The sequence below is a fragment of the Prionailurus viverrinus genome, unplaced genomic scaffold, assembly GCF_022837055.1.
Source record: "Prionailurus viverrinus isolate Anna unplaced genomic scaffold, UM_Priviv_1.0 scaffold_45, whole genome shotgun sequence".
NCBI classification, from domain to species: Eukaryota; Metazoa; Chordata; class Mammalia; order Carnivora; family Felidae; genus Prionailurus; species Prionailurus viverrinus.
Window position 1 is genome coordinate 3,625,476 of NW_025927610.1, and position 22,591 is coordinate 3,648,066.

The 22,591-nt window shown below is 57.9% G+C and overlaps 1 protein-coding gene across 2 annotated transcripts in view; it reads left to right on the plus strand.

Moving 5' to 3' along the window:
- The first annotated feature begins 296 nt into the window (after positions 1-296).
- Positions 297-22,591, plus strand: part of CPLX1 (complexin 1) — a 30,178-nt gene continuing 7,883 nt past the window's right edge. The window contains exons 1-2 of one of the 2 annotated variants that reach the window (XM_047847275.1): positions 297-344; positions 1,742-1,848. In XM_047847275.1, coding sequence (XP_047703231.1) covers positions 1,818-1,848 — 31 coding nt within the window. In that variant the 5' untranslated portion in view covers positions 297-344; positions 1,742-1,817. Of the gene's footprint in view, positions 345-1,741; positions 1,849-21,076; positions 21,147-22,591 lie in introns of those variants that run through there. The other variant, XM_047847276.1, reaches the window with a different exon arrangement.

A 22,591-nucleotide genomic window follows, 5' to 3' on the forward strand; every position in this document is an offset into this window, starting at 1 on the left:
GGGGGGCAGTGTCTGGGACTCTAAGCCGCCGTGCGGGCCGGGGTCGCAGGCGGTGGCTTGGAGATGCACCCCCCCGAAAGCGGCGCGAGGGCAGGGCTTGCGAGGGGAGAGGGGGGCGCGTCTCCCCGCCCCCGCCCCCGCCCCCCGCGGGCGCCCGCCCAGCCGCTGCGGCCCCGCCCTCGTCGTCACGCTCGGACGCGGGCGGGGGGCGGGGAGCGCCTCCATGTGACGCGCCCTCCTCGCCGTGCCCTTCAGCCGCCGCCGCAGTTCCCGGGGCGCCACATGGAGCCGGCCCGCCGCTGACCGCCCGCCCGCCCGCTCGCCCGCAGCCCGGCCCCGGGAAGGTAACCGACGCGCCCGCGCGCAGCCCGCCCCAGGCCGCCCGCTCCCCGCCCGCTGCTCCCGGCCCCGGGCGGGCGCTGTCCGCCGGCGCGGTGCTGAAGCGGGCCCCGCCGTCCCGCCGCGCGCCCTCCCTTTCTGGCTCCTTCTCCGAGTCCCCGGCCTCCCGAGTCGCCCCTTCCCCTCCCTGGTGCCCAGGCTCTTTCTTTCCCGGCGCGCTCCCGCCTGAGGGCCGCTCAGCGGAGCCGGGCAACTCGCCCGCCCGCAAAGCCAAGGGGTGCGGCGGCAGCGGGAGCCCCGGCCCGCGCGGGGCGGCACTGGGAGCCCTGGGAGAGGCTCCAGCAGCATCCCGAGTGTCCCTGTGGCTGGACCCTGAGCTCCCCATCCCCCTCAGGAACCAGGGGAGAAGTTTGGAAGAGAATCTGCTTTGCGGCAAGGGCGCCCCTGCGCGCCAGCGCTCTGCGGGGAGGCGGGGGCACTCCCACCCAGCCAGCCCTCCCCAGGCCGCACAAACGCGGGTCTCCGTCTGCAGAGGAAAACACCGCAAAACACTGGGTCTCCAGAGGCCTGGGCTTCCCCGCCAGGAAGAGACCCCGCAGGTGGGGAGGGAGGGGGATCGCAGCCGCGGATTTTACAGGGGGCATCTCCCCACCGGAGTTCAGCTGAGCTGGACCCTGGAGCGCCCCCCCCCCCCCCCACGCTAATGCAGGTGGAGGGGTGGTCTGCGCTCCCCACCCCATCCCCCATTTGCATTTGTTCCCTGAAGGTTGGATTCCCTGCAGTTTCTCCCTTCCACTCCCTCCCTCACTGTAGTGGTGGGCACTGGAGTGTCGCCTGGATGGAGCCTGGTCTCCTGAGACTCCTCTGTCAGAAGCCAAGGGGGTCTCTCACAAGGGGCATCCACTCAGGCCCCACCCCACCCTAACCACTGGGGTGCCTGTTCCTTCCACAGACCCCAACCCCCGTGTGACCCAGGGCCCAGAAAGGAGGCAGAAGAGCCAGTCACCTTCAAACACCCCTTGGGCCCTGCCCCCACCGGGCCTGGCTCCTCTGGGCTGTGCTCCCCCAAGTCGTGAGCGCCCTCCTCCATCCCTGCAATGGCCACCAAAAACTAATTTCAGAAACCTAGGGGCCAGGTGAGACCACTTTGCAGGTCCCGCTGGGGTCCTGGGATCTACCCGCCTTGGTCAGGGCATGTGGTAGGAACCCTCCTCCCCAGAGACGCCCCCCCCCCCCAGGTGTCCCTGTCAGTGTTGGGGTCCCGCCATAAGGTGTGGGGGGATTGTCAAATGATGCTCTGTCAGACCCCAGACCCACGCTCACACGACGTCAGGTGGGGATGAGGAAAAAGCTCTTCCCCAGGCCTGATCAGGGTGACCTGTGACCACTTCCTCTCCCGCAGGCAGAGAACTCCTGGCCACACTTGCATGTGAGTTCCAGTCCTCGGGAGGAGCCGCTGAGGAATCAAAGCCATCGTCATGGAGTTCGTGATGAAACAAGCCCTGGGAGGTAGGAAGTAGGGGAGTGGGGGCAGGATCCGCCCAGCTGGTGGCCGGCTGGAAGCCGCTGTGGCATGCAGACACGCGGGGGCATATGGTCACCCTCAGACTTCACACATTCCTTCACTGCACATCCCCCAAAACACACCTGCCCACTCCCTCCCTTGGGAAAGAGCCAGGGACCAAGGCGGGGGGAGGAAATACGCTGGCGTGCTGTGGTCAGGGCAGAGCCCACCAGACAGTGCTGAGAATGGGGTCAAGGGTTAAACAGCAGCACCCTCCCTGGGCCTTGGGGGGAAGGCCCGGCCCAGTGTGGATTTCACGGGCACCAACAGCCAGTCCTGACTGTCAGGGTCTGGTGGCCCCCACAGGCCCTTTGTTCTTGGTGGGCAAAGCCATGGGACGCTGCAGGGTGACTGCAGCAGGTGGGGGGGATCCCGAGCTGGATGTGCACCCTGTGGGTCTCACCCAGGGTGGGGGCGGCAGCATGTGCAGGGAGCCTGGGCTGCTGAGCTCAGGGACAAGAGAAGAGGCCAGGATCGCTGGTAGGGCCCTGGCCCCGTTCCCCCCGGAGGCAGTGCAGCTGTGTGTGTGTGTGTGTGTGTGTGTGTGTGTGTGTGTGTGTTGGGGGAGGGGACTGCCCTCCTACCACTGCTGACTCTTATCCGAAGGGAATCCTGTGCCCACCGCGTTCCAAAGACCATCTTTGTGGCCAGACACCCTGGCCTAGGAGGTGGGCAGGGCAGTGAAGTCCACACTGGCACAGGTGCTTCCTGGTAGAGCAGTCTGGTTCAGCGGGGCCTGAGGGGCCCAGCTGTCCTGGTGCAGCACCAGCTCCCCAGAGCTCTCTGGGATGGGAGCCTGTGCCCAGCACCTGCCTGTGCCATTTCCGGATGTCTTCCTTTGGTGGCCTCAGTGGGCCACACCCTGACCCGGTGCCATTCACAGCCTGGCGTTGAGTCAGGTGACGCATCTGCAGTGGTGGGAGGAATCAGGACCGTGTTTTTGGAGGAGGGGAGCCAGTGGGGCTATTGTGGCAGCACTGAGGGGCAGGACGGCACGGTGCCGTGAAGCCCAGGGCAGGGGCCCATGGGTGGGCTGCCTTTCTGCTCACCACAAGTTAAGTAAATAGACATTCGGGCCTGGCCCGGGGCCACATTTTTTAGGATTTTGTGGTCAAGGAGAGGCTGCAGGTTGAGTCTAATTATAATGATTACGTCACCGGGACATGATTCAGGGACAAGCCAGCACCCTGGCACCAGGAGCAATCCATGTTCCACCCAGCCAGTCCCAGACTGCTACAGATAATTAATTAGGTGGCTAATTCAGGCCCTGAGGTGGGTTTGTAAGAACACTGGAATATCTGATCTGGCTGTCTACATGGCTGAAATTAGCTGTGTAATTGCCAGCCTGGATTCCCTTTGTTCCATGTCAGCCCAGAGTTTTTCCTGCAGCGGCGACGGGGCAGGCTTCTCAGGGCCAAGCGGGTGCTTGGCAGCGGGGGGCGGGGGGGCAGGCAGCGGAGGTGCCTCGGGGCACCCTCTTGGTGGCCACGGACAGGGTGTCCCAGCCCAGTGCTGGCTCGGTGTTCACCTTCCCTGCGGCACTGAGGTTGAGCGCCGCCTGATGTCCAGGGCGAGACCTTGTGTTCTGTTTCTGCGCTTTCTCTCCCCCCGGCAGGCATCATTTTGGTCTCTCGGGACGAGCACATTCAGACCGAGGGACAGAGACAGACGCCAGAAGTGTTCCAAGAGAGACAGACCCAGTGGGATACACCCAGGAAACCATTCAGAAAGAGGCAGACCCCAGAAATGGAACAGGCTGGAGGGAGATGAAGGCAAGAGAGAGACAGAGGGGCACAGGCTGGAGTTCAGGCACAGCAGCCTCTTGGGGGATGGAGAATTGGAACAGAACAGCCAAGGGGAAAAGACAGGGCACACTGAGATGAACACTGAGGAGCCCAGGGAACCGGGACGAGAGACGGGAGTGCGGGGTGCGTGGTGGAGAGAGACACAGGGACAGAGACGTGTCAGAAGCCAACTAAGGAATCGAGTCAGGGCTAGAAGCGCAGAGGCCACATCACCTGCACGTGCAGAGAGAGCCCTAGCAGGAGGGAGGAAGGAGATGAGGGTCTGGAGGGAGCCCTGTGGTGGCAGGCCACACTCGGCCGCACTGGCTGGAGGACTGCACGAAGCCCAGTTAAGTTGTGGTCACCTGAGGCTGTCTGCAGCTCCCCGGGCTGCTGCGTCTTCCTGACCAGGCATCTCTTGGAGTCTTTGCCGGGGACAGAGGCTTCGAGGTGACTGCCTGGGAGGAATGGCAACCACAGGACTCCGGAATCTGGTGTCAGACAGACAGAGCAGCAGGGAGTTGACAGCAAGTGCACGGCTGTTTCTGCAGGGCCTTGTCCACGCTGGGGCTCAGGGTCCGATGAACTGAGTGACAGTCCAGAGTTCAGGGGCTGCCGGTCCCAAAGGACCTCGGATGCCGTTTGGACGGTGGCGAAAGCCCAGGCGACCCCGGCCTTTCCTGTGGGCCCCTGTTGACGTCTGACGCTGCCCGGTCCCTGCGGCCCAGCCCCTGTTGACGCCGAGCCCAGCCAGTGGGCTTCCGGTTCTGCTACTACAGTTGCTCTGTGACCCTTGCCGGGGGCGTTCTCCTCCACTGACTGCCTGGGGCCCACGGGGCCACCTGGGAGCAGGGCACAGACCCCTGGGCACAGAGCACCTGCCACAGGAAGGACGAGAAGGGGGAGGAAGGCGGCTAGGAGTTGCTAGGGGCTGCCCTGGGCAGTGAGGGGGAGGGGCCCGGCGGGTGGGAGTGGGGCTGTCCTTAGAACCACCGTGGGTGAGCGCAAGTGTCCTGTCCTGTCGCGTCCCAGCAAAGCCATCAGCACTGACCAATGACCTCACAGACGCCCGGTGCCCAGCTCCTTCTCTGCGGGCAGGTAGACAGGTGTGGACCACGGAGGAGGGGACAGTGGCTCCCGGGGCTCTAGGTTACTTCAAACTCAGACGTGGTCCCCCTGGACACTGTTCTGCTGGGGTCCACGCTGAGGCAGAGGGCTGTAGGCGCCATGGGCAGGCAGGGCTGGCTGAGGAGAAGTCCCTTGGGGCCAAATTGGTGAAGAAAGTGTCCAGCTGTTGGCAAATTTGTTCTCACTAAGAAAATATCCTGGAGCCTTTTATGTTCTTGGGCTGCCCCAAGATCCATCAAGACACCCCCCGGATTTAATGCAAAGTCTGGGGCAGCATCTCAAGTGGTGGACTGGAGATGGTGGCAAAGTGGCCTGGAACCGGGGCCAGGTGCTTGGGCCACACGTCCTCGGACCTGGGGCTCAGGACCCTCAAGGGCGTCGTTTGCAAAAACGGTTTTCTCCCAAGGCCAGGAAGTGGCAAATGGCCCCGCAGCTACATTTACATGGTGGCTGAGAGCGTGGGCGGCTGTCAGTGTGGTGTGGTTGGTTGTAGACCCTCATCAGGCTAAATCAGGTACAGCATGACTATTTTGGCCCTGACAACTGGTTTTCAACGCTGGCTATCCTGTTGATCTGCCTTAGTGTGGCATATTTTGTGTCCAGAGCGTGCTCAGGTCCTTGGGGATGGTGCGGGGACAGGGGAGGGCTTCACGGAGGAGAGGACATCTGAGGTGGGATTTAAGGATGTGCAGGTGAGATGGGGACACAGCACGTGCAAAGGCCCAGGGGCTGTAGGGGTTAGAACAGGTGTGGAAGACAGCAGGAGATTGGAAGGAGAATGTTACAGGACAAGAGCGACCAAGCCCCAAGGGGCGGGGTCTTCTCACCAAGCACAGCTCTGCCCTGAGCTCTCCAGTGGCCCACGGCTGCAGGGGCCTGGGGCCTGGGGCCTGGGGCCATCCTGTGGGGGGAGAGCCCGGCCTGGGCTTGGCTGAGAGGCTGTCCAGTCTTGGTGAGTAGGAGGGCGGAGGGCCTGTGGTCTGGTGTATTGAGGAGGGTGAGGGCGAGGGAATGAACACATGTCCGAGCGCATGTCTCTCCGTCGGGCAAGACTGCGGGCGTATGGGAGGAGGATGAACCTCGGTCACCCAGCCCTCCGTGGACAGAACAGCCTCTCACAGACACATACCCCAGGGAGAACCTCGAGGGCCTCCACACCCTGTGGGTGGTGGGCTCTTTGCTCCCTGTTGGGGCGCCCTCTTGGGGGTCTCGTGGGGATCAGTCCCCGGATCTGTCGAGCCTGCCAGGGTCAGACGCTAGAGAAAACAGGGCAGCGCCCACCTGCCTCATCGATGGCACAAGACGGGGGGGGGGGGGGGGGGGGGGGGCTGCGGTGGGGTGAGTCTCCCTCTGGGAGCTGGGAGCCCCTCCCTCAGTGCTGGTGCCTTCCCCCGCCTCCAGGGGCGCTTTGGGGGGTCTCCTCCCTTGTTTGGCTCCTGCTTCTGTCAACCGGCCCGAGCTCCCATCTTCCGCTGCTAGCTCCGTGACTCCCAGCTGAGGCCTGTGTGTGCCTGCAGCTGCTTCGGGGACACGGTGTCAGGGGGCCTGAGGTCTTTGCAGCTCAGAAATAGCTCTTTCCCAGACTCTCCTTCACCTTGCCTCCTAGGACCTCGGGTCAGAGCCGCAGAGACAGCCCTGAGATCCCAGGTGGTCCTGTCCGGACCCCCAGCACCCCCACGGGGCCCTACACTGAGGGAGAGGCCAGGCATCCCCATCCTGTTCCAAACCCGGGTCCTGAGGGTAGGGCTGGTCCCATCGGCTCGCCCACCGGTCTGTCTGGTTTGGAGTTAACCCTGTCTATCGGGGGCCTCTCCCGGGCCTGGGACTGCGCTGCTGGAAGGCTACCGGGGGCGGCCAGGGCCTCCGGGAGGCTGGCGGAGCCACAGGCCAAGCGGGGCTGCAGAGGAGGAGCAGGCTGGGAGGGAAGTGCTACCTCGCTGGGGAAGACGCTTTTGACTCACAGTAGAGAAGCAGAGAGGGGCTGGCGACGACGTTTGTTTCCCTCACACAGAGAGGTGTCAGGCGGTGGCTCAGCTGCTCCGTGGCGCCATCTGGGCCCGGCTTCGGCTCCCCCTGTGCCGCTGTCAGCGGTGAGCTGCCCTGGGCTTTCGTGCTTAGCCTGCTTCTCAGGGCGCCAAGTGGCTGCCGGTGCTCCCGGTCACAGCGACGGGACAGGGCAGGAAGCAGCGGGGGGCCCAGGGAGCAAGCCCGGGTTCTGCTTGGCAGGTGTGTTTATGGGATCTGGCAGAGGGTTTCCATTTGTGCGGCACGGGCAAGAAGGGTCTGCGAAGGTGAGGCCGAGCCGGGCGCATCCCCTCCGAACAAGGCGGACGGCGCTGGGCAGGCGGCTCACCGTACCTGGCTCACATCCCCTTGGGAAGTCTTGATTTTCAGATGTAAGGCCCCCAGAGCATCGGCCCTCCGAGGGCGGGGGCGCCTCCTCCAGGCCTGAGAGCCGGGGTCTCCGCAAGCAGCCAGCAAGGGCTCAAAGATAAAACGCCAGCATCATTCATAACGGGCCTCCCAGCTGCCCTGTTGAAAAGCGCCAGCTTACCTCCCTGCACTCGGGAGAGACACCACTTACCCCACATGTGTCAGAGGCTGGAAGGCACATCAGAGAAACGGCCTTTTCTCCCTAAAACAATGAAGGACAGTCTTTCCCTCAGGAGAATATGGTCCTGGTTGATTGAGCTACAGCTCAGTTATAAAGCTTTTGCCCCGGTGTGGGAATAAAATGGATATAAATGCACTTCAGCTGGTAAAGCCATTTATTTTTTGCCTGTTGGTTGGCGAGAAATTCTGGTTGGGATTAAAGCATTTGTTTTAATAGCTCCCGTGTGACAGGGCTCACGGTGATCTTGCACTGACAGCAGGGACTGCTCGGCTGGCTCCGGAACACTGCACATGTCACGCTGGGGCGTCAGCCCAGCAGAAGGAGCATCAAGGCCAGGCAGACCCTAAGGCCACCCGATTTCAGAGACTCTGGCGTGGTAGACCGAAGCCCGGGTCGTAATGGATCAGGCGGGGCGGGGCCATCCTGACACTCCTGCTCTCGGCTAGCGGCCGCCCAGAGCACCCCTGCCCCATCTAGGGGGTGGTGGGGCCACTGGCTGGGGTCCGCACGCACATTCCTTCCTCCTGGCCTGTGTGTGCTTAGGCGTCGCACACAGCTCTCTTTTCTGGGGTTGCTCACACTTTTCTCACCCCCTGGACGGGGCGGTGGGGGGGACATGGTTCTTCCCACCTTGCAGAAATCAGTCAGGACCTCTGGCTTCCTTTTCTTAGGGACAGCCTGACAGGGTCGAGGGAGAGTTCCCGTTCCACTCCTTAGGTCCGCTTTGGTCCCATGGGCCTGACTGTGAACTGTGACCTCCAGACTGAGGAGGTGGGCTGAGGCCAGGCGGCCACTTGGGGCCCAGCAGAGGGCTTGGGGTGCCGGGTTCTTAGTGCTGGGTGCCGTGTACTGTGTCAGGCGCTAAGTGCTAGGGTGCTAGGTGTTGTGTGCTCGGTGCTGAGAGTACTGAGTGCTGGGTCTGGGCGCAGAGGGTGCCGTATGGTGGGTGCTGGGTGCTCGGTGCCGAGTGCTGGATCTGGGTGCAGAGGGTGCTGCATGGTGGGTGCTGGATGCTCAGCGCCGAGTTCCTTGCAGACTGGGACTCAGGGGGTTGAGACTCGGTCCGGCAGCCACGGGAGGGGCTCTGACAGAGCCTGCAGGCAGGGCAGTGCTCACACCTGTGCCTTCTGGCCCCGCTGGCGGTTCCTAAGATTTCCTCAGGACACGGCGGCCTCCTCCAGGCAGAAATGACGGACCCTGTGCTGAGCCTTGTTCCCTGGGCTGGGTGGTGGGCTTCTCGAGGGCAGGGTGCTGCCCACCACATGCACCCCAAGCCGTGCTGGCCCCAGGCCTCTGCCTCCACGGTTTGGCCCCCAGTGGTTTAAAAGCAAGGACCACAGACCCAGGGAAACCCCAGGAGAGGTGGGGGTAGGGGGTAGGGGTGGGGGGAGGGAGGTGCAGGGGTGAGTATAGGAGGAGGGGTGGGCCTGGGGAAGCCTTAGCAGAGCTGCTGGTCTCAGGGCCACGGGACCATCCTGTGCTTAGCTTCCCTTCAGAAGGAAGGTTCCAGAAACGTGGACTACCACTCCAGGCTTTGTACCTGGTCCATGGCCGTGGGAGAGAACAAGTTGCCCAGACCCAGGCTGGAGTCAGCCTCCCCCAGCGGGACCCGCCCTTCCCAGGCTGGGAGCATCGTGGGAGGTCCCTGAGACTCAAGGCCAGGAGGAGAGGGGGCCTGGGAGGCCTCCCATCCCTGGTCCTCGTCCCCTTCAGCAGACGAGGGGCCAAGGGCGGCGACCCCAAGGCCATGGCCACAGCGTCCTGCCTCCTTGTCAGCACTGGTGAAGGGGCAGCCATGTGAGTGGCAGAGTGGCTGAATGGAGGGGCAGATACGTGGAGATTACAACCAGCCTCGAGCCGCGGCCGTGCCATCTGTCCCGGCGCTTGGCTCTGTTTGGGCTCACTAATTGGCGTTTTCATCTCGCTTCTGTCTCTGTTTGTCCTCTCCAGAAAGCCAAGGCCGGCCTGGCGCCTCGCTCCACAGGCCCCGGGGCCCCTCCCCAGGGGGCGGGAGCATCTGATGGTCCCTGAGGGGAGGGGAGGGGGACTTTGCAAACAGCAGGAGGAAAATCCTCAGACCACTAATAAAGGTTTGCAAAGCCTTTGACGAAAGGAGTTGACAGGCAGAGGAGAGGTGTTTGGGGCACAAGAAGAGGGGCGTCTCAGAAAATCAGGGAAGTGCGTTCTGTACAGCAGCACCGGTGACTTGGCTGGGGCAGGGCTCCGGCCTGCTTGGGGGTCTCTAGGTCACCCTCCACCCAGCACCTCACAGTGCCTGAGGCAAGGCCACCCAGCCCAGGGCGGCCGGGTGAGACAGGGCTTCCCCCCCCCCCCCCCGCCCCCCGGGCCTTGTGCCCGGCCTCCCACCAAGGGCTTGGAGGGGTGGGGACCCCGTGCCAGCAAGGACAGTGCAGAAGCCAACTTTCTTTCACCCAGTTCATCCTTGCTTGTTATTCTGACCTTGACCAGGGGCTGAGGTGGGAGCTGGCTTTAGTTCTCCTTTGTTCCTTCACCGGGACGGCCCCTCCCCTCAGGGGGCTCTGCAGGGCTTCGTGCCCCACGGGGCGGGGCAGTGGGGGCAGGCAGCCCATGACCAGGACTCGGCTGTGGCAGGAACGTCCCTCGTTTCGTGTGCCTTGTTACAGTTGACGTGACTGATGTGGCCTCTCATCTTCACTTTCTCCTTTTTAAAGGGCTTCCTGCTGTTTTACTTATTTTAATATACGGACTTACGTTTCTTTTTAAAAACCTTCTGCGGGTTTTGGAACCTACATGCCCTTTTAGAACATTATTGCAGCTCTAATTGTCACCGTCAGGAACCACACTGTGCATTCTGAGCCCTTGCCAGTGCTGTCCGGGAGTCCTGTGGCCCAGCCTCCGTCCACACCCACCTCCCGTCCGATTTGGACCTGGGCAGTTGGTATTGCCGAATGTCCTCTTAACATATAAGAAATATTTTGATCTTTGCGTTCAACTTCAAATTCTTTTCATTGTTTTCATTTTTGAGGCGGGGGGGGGGGGGGGGGGAGGGGCAGAGAGAGAAGGGAGTCACAGAATCCCAAGCAGGCTCCAGGCTCTGAGCTGTCAGCACTGAGCCCAACTGAGGGCTCAAGCTCATGAACTGTGAGATCATGACCTGAGCTGAAGTCGGACGCTTAACCGACTGAGCCACCCAGGCGCCCCAATGTTTATTTATTTTTGAGAGAGAGAGAGAGAGAGAGAGCAAGCAGGGGAGGGGCAGAGAGGGAGACACAGAATCCGAAGCAGGCTCCAGGCTCCGAGCCCCGTCGGGCTGTCAGCACAGAGCCCGACGCGGGGCTCGGACTCACAAACCGTGAGATCATGACCTGAGCCACCCAGGCGCCCCACGTTCAACTTTATAAAAGATATGTGTACGTATTTCTCTAACAGGAAACTGGATGCTTATGGTAGGGAATTGAAATAATACAGAAAAATATAAAGAAGTGATACGGAAAATCGAGATACGATGTTACTTTAAAATTCTGTTAGAATGTCTCATTACTTAATTTAAAAATATTTTTTCAAGGAGGGATGCCTTCAGTTCTATTTCTGATTTTAAAAGACTCCGCAAAGTGCTCTACGCGGTGGGTTTCTTGGAACGAGTCCGCGAGGGTCGGCGGGTTAGCACCAAAGGCTGAGAGGAGAGAGCCTCTCAGGGCGACTGTGGTTTAAAATAGGCTTCAGCAGGAAACACTGTAACTGTCGTTTCCTTACAGCAGGCTTCGAAGCTGGACGTTTCAGGGAAGTCTGGTTCATTCGCAGACGGATTTAGACAGAAACCCGCCCTTGGCGTGACGGGCTCAGAATCAGAACAGACTTCCCTCCAAGTTCAAGGAGCTGTTTGTCAACATTTGCCAGACTTCCCCCCACCATCCTGGCAGGGGTGTGGGGGAAGATGTGATTCTGATCCACACTGAATAAGAGTTTTTCCTTGAGTCCCCCGCCCCCACCGCCCACGGGGTTCCTTGTGTGTTTCTCGGCCCTGTGCTCATTCTGACCAGCTCAGACGTTCCGGGATGGGGGGCACTGAGCTCTTGCCAGACCCCCTGCCCCACGCTCCTTGCGTGGCGGTATCAGCCACTGGGGCTGGTGTCACGATGACGCTGTAAGTAGTGCCCCCCGACGAGCCAAGCAGGGCAGTACAAACACTTCTTTCTTGTGATAAAGCCCTTGGCTTGCCCTGCAGCCAACATGTGTCTCGGTTTCCATTTGCCCAAGTTTCTGCGGACTGTCTCTCACGCTTCCCACGTCGGCCAGCAGCCCTTTACCGCGACCCTTCCGTGCGGTCAAAGGTTCCAGATGGAGGGTTGGCTGTTCCTCTCCTCTGGTGCAGCTGCCCCAGGACTCTGGTACGTCCCGCTCCTGTCAGCACTGGTTCTTGCCCAGGCTGTCACTCAGCATGGGCTGGATTCCCCTGTCTTCTCTTACGGCTGGGTCCTCGGGAACGTTCTGTGGCAGGGTGCGTAGGGAGGAAGTCTCTGTGTTGCGCCTTCACACGTGACTGGCAGTTGGTTTTTAAATTGTCTCTTTAGTTTCTTGAGAGAGTGCACGTATGTGTGCACGCATGAGCAGGGGAGGGGCAGCGAGAGAGAGGGAGAGAGCGAATCGTGGGCAGGCTCCATGCCCCGTGCGGAGTCCAACTCGGGGCTCGACCCCGTGACCCTGGGATCATGGCCGAAATCAAGAGTCAGACGCGGTTCGTGGGTTCGAGCCCCGGGTCGGGCTCACTGCGGTCAGTGCAGAGCCTGCTTCAGGTCCCGTCTCCCTCTCTCTCTCTGCCCCTCCCCTGCTTGCTCTCTTTCTCTCTCAAAAAATAATAAAGTTTAAAAAAATTGTGAGGTTATTTTTTTGTTGTCTTCCAGATTCTAAAGTTGCTGTTGAATCATCAGATGCTATTCTTATTTCCAGGGCTCTTTACATGACCTGCTTTTTATCTCCTCTCTCTCTAGAGGTTTTACTAGCATTCTGAAGTTTCAGGATTTTGTTGATTATTTATTTATTCCTTTTGAGAGAGAGAAAGAGAGAGCTCGGGAGGGGAGAGGGAGACAGGATCCCAAGCAGGCTCCGAGCTGTCGGCACAGAGCCTGATTCACGGCCTCACACACTGTGAGATCAGGACCTGAGCCAAAACCGAGAGTCAGAGGCTCACCCGACGGAGCGCCCCCCAGATGCCCTTGAACTGCATTTTTAATTTCTATTTAATCTATAAATTTCTATAAATCGATTTAATTTATATTTATTCTATAATAATTTATTAAATTATTTATAAATATAAATATAATAATACATTTATTATTAAATATAATAATATATAAATATATATTTATATACAAATATATAAATATAAAAATAAATATAAATCTATCTAATTTATATTTAGCTTCCAAGAGCTCTTTTGTGTGTTCTAAACTACCTCCCCCCTTTTTAAAGAGTTTCCCTACTGGGGCGCCTGGGGGGCTCCGTCGGTTGAGCATTCGACACTTGGTCTCACAGTCCGTGGGTTTGAGGCCCGTATTGGGTTCTGCGCTGACAGTACAGAGCCTGCTCGGGATTTTCTGTCTCTCCCTCTCCCTGCCCCTACTCTTCTCCCTCTCTCTCTCTCTCAAGGTAAATAAATAGACTTAAACGAACAAACAAACAAACAATATATATAATACAAATAAAAATGAGAGTCTCCCCGCCCTCTGTACCGTCCGTGTTCTCTGGGCCCCTCTTGCCTGTGATTCGGGAGCCGTCTTCACGGCGGAGGCATTCCTGGCTGCGCATTCAGAGTGAGGTAAGAGAGCCTGATGGGCAACTTTGCTGGGTGGGACTTTGGGCTTGCCTGTGGAATCAACATGCGGTGAACTATCTTTAGGTCTTGTTTGGGGCTGTGGTCCCACTTCTCCGAAAACGGACCCTGCGTGGCTGGGTGGCAGGGTCTGCAAACAGGGGAGGGGGCGGGGGCTTGGGGAGGGGTCTTCCGTGCCCACCGAACCCCCGTCTGCAGCTGGACTGTCGCCTGTGCCCCCAGCGCCCGAGTCTGCGGGGCTCTGGTTCGATTTCCCCAGGGAGATGACCGGGTGGGGCAGAACCTGTGCAAGGGACACGGTGCCCCTCGTGCGGCCCTCAGCCCGCCCAGCCCGCGCCCCCACGTCCCCGAGGCCGGCCCCTCCGCTCCTGCTGCCGAATCCGTGTCCCGGCGGGGCCTCCTCCCCTCAGTTCCGCCCCGCGACTGCCTTCCGTCTTCCCCAGACCTGACGTCTCCACTACCTGTTCTCTCCTCGCCTGTTCTGCGCGGCCTCGTGTGGTGATCCTCTCACATTTCTTTCCTTTCCGTCTGGAAAGGCCGTCGACAGGCACGTGCGTTCGACCCATCAGCGCGAGGGCCCGTGGCTTACGGACGGTCAGAGTTCTCCTGCCCAGCGTCCGGACGCCCGGTGTGAGCTTGCACGGGTTCACCGCCGTCGACCCACCCGACACAAGTGTTGTGCGTCACGGGCCCGGGGCTTTGCTCTCGTGAACGCGATGCGTGGACGTCCCCGCGCTTTCACCCCGTCGTGTCGTCGCTATTTACCGTGTTCTTGCCGTGAGCCAGACGCGGAGACGGTGTCTGTGTTGATGAAACATCCGTTCGGTGTGGGAAACGGAGGAGCACAAAGTGGGAGAAACACCGCGCCCGGCAGTGGTAGGCGCCACGCGAGAGGCGACTCGTGTGTCATCGGAGGCGCTGGCGCCACGGCTGCGGGAGGAGGGGTCTCTGGGGGAGCCGCTCGTCCCTGCCGGCACCAGCACGAGGTGGGAGGAGCAGGTGCACGGCCGCACCTGTTCTGACACGCGTCCCCCCCCCCCCCCCGAAAGATCACACAAACCCTCGTCCCCGACAGCGCTCCGTGACGGACGTCACACACGCGCTCCCCACACGGGATTCTGTGAAGCTGCTTGAGTGGATAGAACGCTCTCGCTTCCAATTGGTCTTCGTTCAACGTCTTTCACTTACTGAACACAGCGTTCAACACGTGACTTGTAGTTGCCGTGTTCACGAATCACACGCTTTAGGTAATTTTCTCTCACTCACTGATGCTTTTCTATGCTTGTTACGTGCCACTTAACTCTGTGCTGCTCGGGATGTCTCATCATATGCGTTTACGTGGTTGGCACGTTGGGGTTTGGGGTGGTGTGTCTGTCACGAGCTGTCCTGCCCCACTTGCTGGCGTGTCTGCTGATTGTTCTCTGGGTGCCAGACCTTCTGAGTTTCACCCTGTTACATGCTAGATGTTTTTGTTTTCCTAAATGTGTTCACGAGCTTTGCTCCAGACGTGCTCAAGTCGTGGAGACACTTTGATTCTCTCTTGTCTTATTCCGGGGCTTCGTTGGGCAGGACCAGAGGAACACGTAAGTCGGCGGGTAATTTTGCCCACAACCAAGGCCGTCCCTTCTCCCCACTCTGACAGATGCGGTGGGGTTCATGGCCTTTTCTGCTGTGGCTATTGGAGCACTCTCATTAAAAGGCAGAGGTTGTCAGGGCGCCTAGGTGGCTCAGTGGGTTGAGCGTCTGACTCCGGCTCAGGTCACGATCTCACGGTCTGTGGGTTCGAGCCCCGTGTCGGGCTCTGTGCTGACGGCTCAGAGCCCGGAGCCTGCTTCAGATTCTGTGTCTCCTTCTCTCTGCCCCTCCCCTGCTTGCACTCTGATTTTCTCTGTCTCTCAAAAAAAAAATAAACTTTTGGGGCACCTGGATGGTTCAGTTGGTTGAACGTCCAACTCTTGATTTTGGTTCAGGTCATGATCTCACAGTTTGTGGGTTCGAGCCCCATGTCGGGCTCTGTGCTGACAATGCGGAGTCTGCCTGGGATTCTCTCTCTCCCTCTGTTTCTCAAAATAAATAAATAAACTTAAAAAAAAAAAAGAAAATCAAGACCCAACTTATGCTACCTAGAAGAAACTCATTTAAGATTTTTAAAAAATGTTTATTTATTTTTGACAGAGAGAGAGAGCATGAGTGGGGCAGGGGCAGCGAGAGAGGGAGACACAGAGTCAGAAGTAGGCTCCAGGCTCTGAGCCGTCAGCCCAGAGCCCAACGCGGGGCTCGAACTCACAGACTTCGAGATGGTGACATGAGCCGAAGTCGGACGCTCAACCAAACGAGCTACCCAGGCGCCCCTAGAAGAAAAACTCACTCTAAATATAAAAACATAAACATGGTAAAAGTAAAAAGATGGAAAAGGTAAAGCGTGCTAATACTGATCAAAAGAAAGCTGGACTGGCCACAACGTAGACGGCAGAGCAGAGGACGTTACCAGGGATGATGGAAACCCTCTCTTGGTGACAAAGATGCTGACAGGTTAAAAGGAGGTGATTGTCTCACCTGCTCCCACAGCTCGTACGGGCTCCGAAACACATACGTGAAAACGGGCGGATAGATGGCGAAAAGGACGAACAGACCCACGAGTCGGAGTGGAGACGCCCAGCAGCTGATGGGACAGGCAGAAGAGCAGTGGGGTCCACGAGACTCCCCACGTCGTCAGCGAACCTGAGCCTTCACATCTGGAGAGCACTCCCGACGATACAGGACACGGTCTTCCCAAACACACACGGGACACACACAAAGATAGAACGTATTCTGGGCCATAAACCAAGTCTTGATGAATGTGAAAGATCCCGCTCTCTGACCACGGTGGCCACGGTGGCGTGGGACGAGAAGTAAAGGACATCTGGAAAATCCCCCCAAGTATTTGGAAACTAAACAACACACTCTGAAGTAGCCCGTGGGTCTAAAGAGAATCTAGAAGGTGTTGTGAACAGAATGGAAATGAAAAAAAAAAAAATCCATCAAAATTTGTGGGATTCACTAACGTGGTGTTTAGAGGGAAACATGTCCCTAAACACCCCTATTCAAAAAGAAGAAATGTCTCACATGTTAGCCTCAGCTTCTAACATCAGAAACCAGGAAAAGAACAGCAAATGAAACCCAGAGTAAGCAGAAGAAAGGAAGCAATGAAGTTCAGAGCAGAAATGAATGAAAAAGGGAAAAAGAAAACCAAAGCTAGCTCTTTAAGATCGAGAAAATTGGACTTGTATCCAAAATCCTTAAAGAACTCTCGCCATTCGGTAACACCAGCAGAAGCAAGACCGGGGACCCTAATGCTCACTTCGTAAGCGGGCTGGGCCGCACTGTCGAGGTCACATCACCGTGATGGCTCATGTTGGTAGCAGGTGCCCTGCAGGTGATGTGCTGAGGACACTCCCCCTCCGGGGTCTTCCTTCCCAAACCCATAACCTCAGTCCGGCCATGAGAACGAACAGCAGACAAACCCTAATTGTGAGACAGAAAATTCCTGAAAAGTCCTCAAAGCTGTCAAGGTCATCAAAAGCAAAGCAAGCCGGGGAAACCGTCAGCCAAGAGAAGCCAAAGGAGACGCGACAGCTGAATGTCACATGGTGTCCCGGACACCCTGGATGCGGTGCTGGGACAGAAGGGACATCAGGCGAAAACTGAGGACGTCTGAACACAGCATGGACCTCAGTTAATAGTATCATCACCAGCGTGGCTTGTTAATTGTGATAAATGTATCACATTAACGTAACGTGTTAACAGGGGACACTGGGTGCGGGTATGTGAGAACTCTCTGTGCTGTCTTCCTCCAGCGTTTTTCTGTAAATCTAACATAAAAAGTTTGTTTTTGTAAGTGTGCAAAGAATCTGAATAGGTATTCCACCAAAGAAGATATAAAAATAGCTATTAGGCACATAAAAATCTGCTGAACACCGTTAGCCATGAGCTGATAGCCCTCGACGGCCACCTGGACGGCTGGAATCTCAACGGACAACAGCAGATGCGGACAAGGGCACAGAGAAACGCAGGCCCTTGCTCAGCGCTGCTGGACTTTACTGTGGTGCAAGCACTTTGGAAAAGAGTTTGGCGTTTCTTCACAAATGAACCCTGAATGTACCGTACAATCGGCAATCCCTGCTAGGATCTGCCCGAGAGAGCTGAAGGCCCACGTCCACGCCCATTCAGAGCAACTTATTCACCAAAGACCCAAACCGGAAACACCCCGGATGTGCACGGGGCACGGGCAGGCGAGCGCAGAGACTGATCCCGTGCATCTGTGTCACGGGCCAATTCGAGGAGCTGTTGATACGCACGGTGGCGTGAAAGTGTTAGGCGCAGTGGATGGAAACGGACCCGCCTCCCCGGTTCCGGCCTGTGGTATGATTGCACTTATCCGGAGTTCTGGGGAACACGCCCTAGTCTCTGAGGACGGAGAGGAGGTCAGCGGTCGTCTGGGCCGGTTTCGTGGGAGGAGTTGCACAGGGCCGCCTGGAAACCTTGGGGGAACCGACGTGTCCGTCACCTCGGTCATGGTGATGGTTCCGGGGACGCGCACCGCTGTCAAACTGCATGACTTCTGCGATGCCGACTGGCTCCACGACTGTTTTAAAAACAGGTTGTGATACGAGGACGCCTGTCTGCAGCGGTCGTGCGCGCGGACCAGAACCCGGGTCTCGGTTGGAACCGGGACGGTGGCGGCGGGGGGGGGGGGGGGGGGGGGGGCAGGTGGCAGCGGACAGGCGGGGCAGGCGTCTCAGCAGCCGCGGGGACCTCCGGCTGGAGGAGAGCGAGAGGGGCAGCGCCCGCCGCCCCTGGCTGCGGGGGAGGAGGGGCACGGCGGCTCCGGGCCTCCTGTAGGAGAGGAGGCAGGCCACTGCCGGAGCCTCGGAGCCCTGCTCGCTACGGCCTGTGCTCGGTGGCAGCAGGGTGTTCTCGCAACGTGGAACCGTCTTCGCTTCCCCAAGATGGCCCCCCTGCGAACAAATGCCGTAAGAAACGCCAGCTTCCCTTCCTGTCTCTGGTTTAGCGTGTCACACTGTCACGTAGGAGCGGGCCCACCGCTCGCTCTCTGTGCCAGATTTTGGCATCGTTCCTATGCAGATTTCACAAAAATACCCTGGGGAATTTCCTTCTTTTTTCTCCTTTCCAAGAACGTTTTAAATATCATTGGGATTATCTGTTTCTTGAATGTTTGAAAGACTCCATCTGTGAATTCTTAGACATAGTTCTCAGTTTTTGACAACATTCTTCAGAAAATCTGCCTCATTCACGTTTACAGACGTATCGGACTACGGTGCGCGAAATATTATTTGATCGTTTTCGTGTCCTTGCGATCTGCGGCGCCATTTCTCCCTCGTTTTCCCTCATTTTGTCATCTTTGTGCTTTCTTTCTATCTTCGCGCCCCGAGCGGCCCTACCTACCGTATGTCAAGGTCGGCCCCTGAGCCGCCAGCCTCACCCGTGTCGTCTTCCTCGCGCACTCTCTTTGCTGCTGGCTGCGCCCACCCCGGCCTTCTGCTTTCCCTGGTTCCTCCTCCGGAGACGCGAAGCGGCCGGCCGTGCGATTCTCCGTGTGTGTTCCGGCCGATGCAGGCGCGGTCCGGGGTCTGCAGCACCGGCTGCCCCTGGGGTTGGGTGTGCTCGGGCCTCCTAGCTCCGGGTCCCAGACACGCACAGTCGTGGTTTTACCCAGAGCTTCTAGCGCATTTGTCACTAGGTTTCGCGTGCACAGCGGCCGGGGGGTGGGGCGCGTGTTCCCGGTGCCACTGTTTATCGGGCTGTCCGCTTCCAGGAGGCTGTCAGAGACGTGGCCTTACTCCTGCTTTGCTGTTGCAATGAGCTTGTCTCTGCAGCTTGACGGCTGTTTTCTCAGACGGAAGATTACAGTTGTTTTAAATTTGTACTTCTCGGGCTCCTGGGTGGCTCCGTCAGTTGAGCATCTGACTCTTGGTTTCGGTTCAGGTCACGATCCCAGGGTCACGGGACCGAGCCCCACGTCGGGCTCTGTGCTGGCAGCATGGAGTCTGCTTGGGATTCTCTTTGTCTCTCCTCTCTCTCTCTCCCCTTCCCTGCTCTCTCTGCCCCTCCCCTGCTCTCTCTCTGCCCCTCTTCTGCTCTCTCTCTTTCTCTGCCCCTCCCCTGCTCTCTCTCTGCCCCTCCCCTGCTCTCTCTCTGCCCCTCCCTGCTCTCTCTCTGCCCCTCCCCTGCTCTCTCTCTGCCCCTCCCCTGCTCTCTCTCTGCCCTTCCCCTGCTCTCTGCCCCTCCCCTGCTCTCTCTCTGCCCCTCCCCTGCTCTCTCTCTGCCCCTCCCCTGCTCTCTCTCTGCCCTCCCTTGCTCTCTCTCTCTCTGCCCTCCCCTGCTCTCTCTCTGCCCCTCCCTGCTCTCTCTCTGCCCCTCCCCTGCTCTTTTTCTCTCTCTGCCCTCCCCTGCTCTCTCTCTCTGTCTCTGCCCCACCCCTTTGCACTCTCTCTCTCTCTCTCAGAATAAATAAATAACTAAACTTCAATTGTATGCTTCTCTTTTTTTGTGATGAATATCAATAGTGTAACGTGTGCCATTTTGCCCATGTTTTGCTGGGGGCTCAGTGGCGTTGAGGACAGTCACAGTGTCGCGGCACCACTGCCCCTTCCATCTCGTCGTCCCAAACTGACACTCTGTCGTCATTGCTCAGTGACTCCCCCCCCTCCCCCGGCTCTGGCCCTCACCATCCACCTTCTGTCTCTATGACTTTGCCATTTGGAGGATCTCATATAAGTGGAACCCTGCTGTATTGGTTCTTCTTTGGGGTATTTCACCCAGTGTGACATTTTGAGGGGTCATCTGTGTGGTGGCAGGTGTCAGAATTTCATTCTTGTTTCAGACTGAGTAATATTCCATTGTGTGGATGGACCGCAGTGTTTGTCCAGCCATCTGCTGGGGGACATTTGGGCTGTTTCCACCTGTCGGTTATTGTGAATACTGCTGTCTCCAGTCCTTTGGGGCATTTACCTAGGGGAACCCTTCCTGGGTCACAGGGGGACGCTCTGATTTTCTCACGCAGTGGCTGTACTGTTTTACGTTCCCACGGACAGCACGCAGGCTCCCGGTTTCCCCACACCCTGGCCAAGGCTTGCTTTCTGTTTTTCCTCTTTTTAAACTATTATTATTTTGTAATAGTCATGGCTGTCAAGTGGGGTCTCATCGTGATGTAGAGCAACATTTGATACATTTTGCCAACATTCCATGAGTTTGAAAAGGACTCATGCTATTTTGTTCAGGGTTTAGGTTGGTGTGAACCTGGTTTGTAACCTGCTGATCCTTTCTTCTGTCTGTCGATAATCGGAAAACATGGGTATGTTCCTACAGAGGGCTTTTGTCTGCTGGCTTTCCAAACAAGGCGTCTGTGATACTCTTTTGTCTGCGCCTGGCTGAGCGTTTGTTTTAATGGGACTGTTGTGGAGGGACAGGCTGCGGGGTTGAAAGTCGGGGGGACTCGAGACGGAACGTGCTGGAGAGTGTCAGGTCGCCCACACTGCTGTGACCACCCCCCACCCCCCCCCCCCCCCCCCCGCCCGGAGGCTGAGACAGGGCACAGCCCGGCATTCCCCCCCCTCCCCCCGCCCCCGCAGTGGCCACTGTCACGTGTAAGACCGCTCCGACCTGATGACCTTTGCACTGTCTGAAGCTCCCCAGGCGTTTCTGGGACTCACGGTGAGGGTGCGTTTTTCCCTCTGGCCCGTGGGGCAGCTCTTCCCTGACGGTTGTACTACAGCCGTGCGAATCCTGATTGGTCCGGACCCCAACGAAAGAAAGAAGAAGGAACTGTTGCAGTTCCCGCCGGAAGGACGGACGACCCGCATCGCGCATCACGCACAGTTACGTATCGGCGATTGATGCGTATCTGTAAGTATCTCATGGAGCCGTTCGACCACATTTTCCCTGGATGTCACGAGTCCTTCAGGTGTGTGGCCACGTCACCAGCAGAACTTGGTGTGTGTATTTTCTTAGGAGATTCCGCAGAACTCCTTGCAGGGAGCCCCCTGCCCCACCTGTCACTGCGGCCTGCAGGGCGGGGCGCAGCGGGACCTGGGGCAGCTCCGTCTTGGATGCCGATGAAGCCCGGTTACTCTTCCAAGGTTCAAGTCTCACTTATGTGAGATCTTCGTGGAAGTCAGGCTCACAGAGGTCGTTCTCTTATGTTTACTTCCGGTAGTTCTAGAATTTTAGCTTGTACAGTTGGGTCTGTGATTGAGCTTCGTGTAAGGAGTGAGGCGAGGGAAGAGACTGGCGCATTTGTTGGCCTGGGGATCCTGATGGTTTCAGCGCCGCTTGGCAGAGGGCTGTCCTTCCCTCTTGAGTTGTCCTGGCAGCTTTGTTATGGAGCAGTATTTCATCACGGACTATGACATTAGCCGAAGGGTTTGTTAAGACTTTATTTGTGGCTGAGTGCACGATACATATTTAAACAATTTTTTTAAGTTCTTTATCTGCCAGGTATTTGTCGACCACCTACTACGTGCCAGATGCCGTTCTAGGTGGTGGGGGCACAGCCGCGAGTGGTCAATCATAGAGCTCACTTTCTATCGGCCGAGACCGACAAGAGAAAAGCAAGTAAACTATCATTTCAGATAGTGGTACCTGGCTGAGGAGGGTGTCTTCTCTTTCCCGTTTTCATTTTGGGTTCACGTTCAGATCTATAATCGACAAGAATCTGTGCTGCCACACAGGAGTCCGGTGTCCTGCTTCCCCACCAAAATCTCAGTTATCCCAGCCCCATTTAGGGAAATCTGGTTCTTTCTCCAGGGTTCTGAGGCCCTTCCTCTGTCACCGCTGTCCCGGTCCCGTGTCTGTGTGTTTGTGGGTCTGCGGATGGGCTCTCCCCTCCGATCCCTTTTTTTCTGTGTTCCTCCCCTGCACCACAGCCAGGCTGCTGTCTGCTGGGTCCTGTCTTCTTCCTGGCTCTTCCCTCAGCTTTCTGTCCTGACCATTAGGGGACTTTTAGCTCTTTGTATGCAAAACTCTTAGCTTGTCAAACTTCACAGAATTTCCTGTCTAACTCTTGGGGGTGTGATGGAGATCGCACCCATCCGTAACTCACTCTGGGGAGAACTGAGTGCTGAGTCACGGAGTCTCCCCAGCCATGGATGTGACAAGTGCCTTTATTTGTTTAGATATTTTTTAGTTTTTCATTAAATTTTGTAATTTTTCCTATAGAGTTACTTCAAGTTAAAAAACACTTTTCTCTTTTTAAAAACTGACTTCCAGGGGCGCCTGGGTGGCGCAGTTGGTTGAGCGTCCGACTTCAGCTCAGGTCACGATCTCGCGGTCCGTGAGTTCGAGCCCCGCGT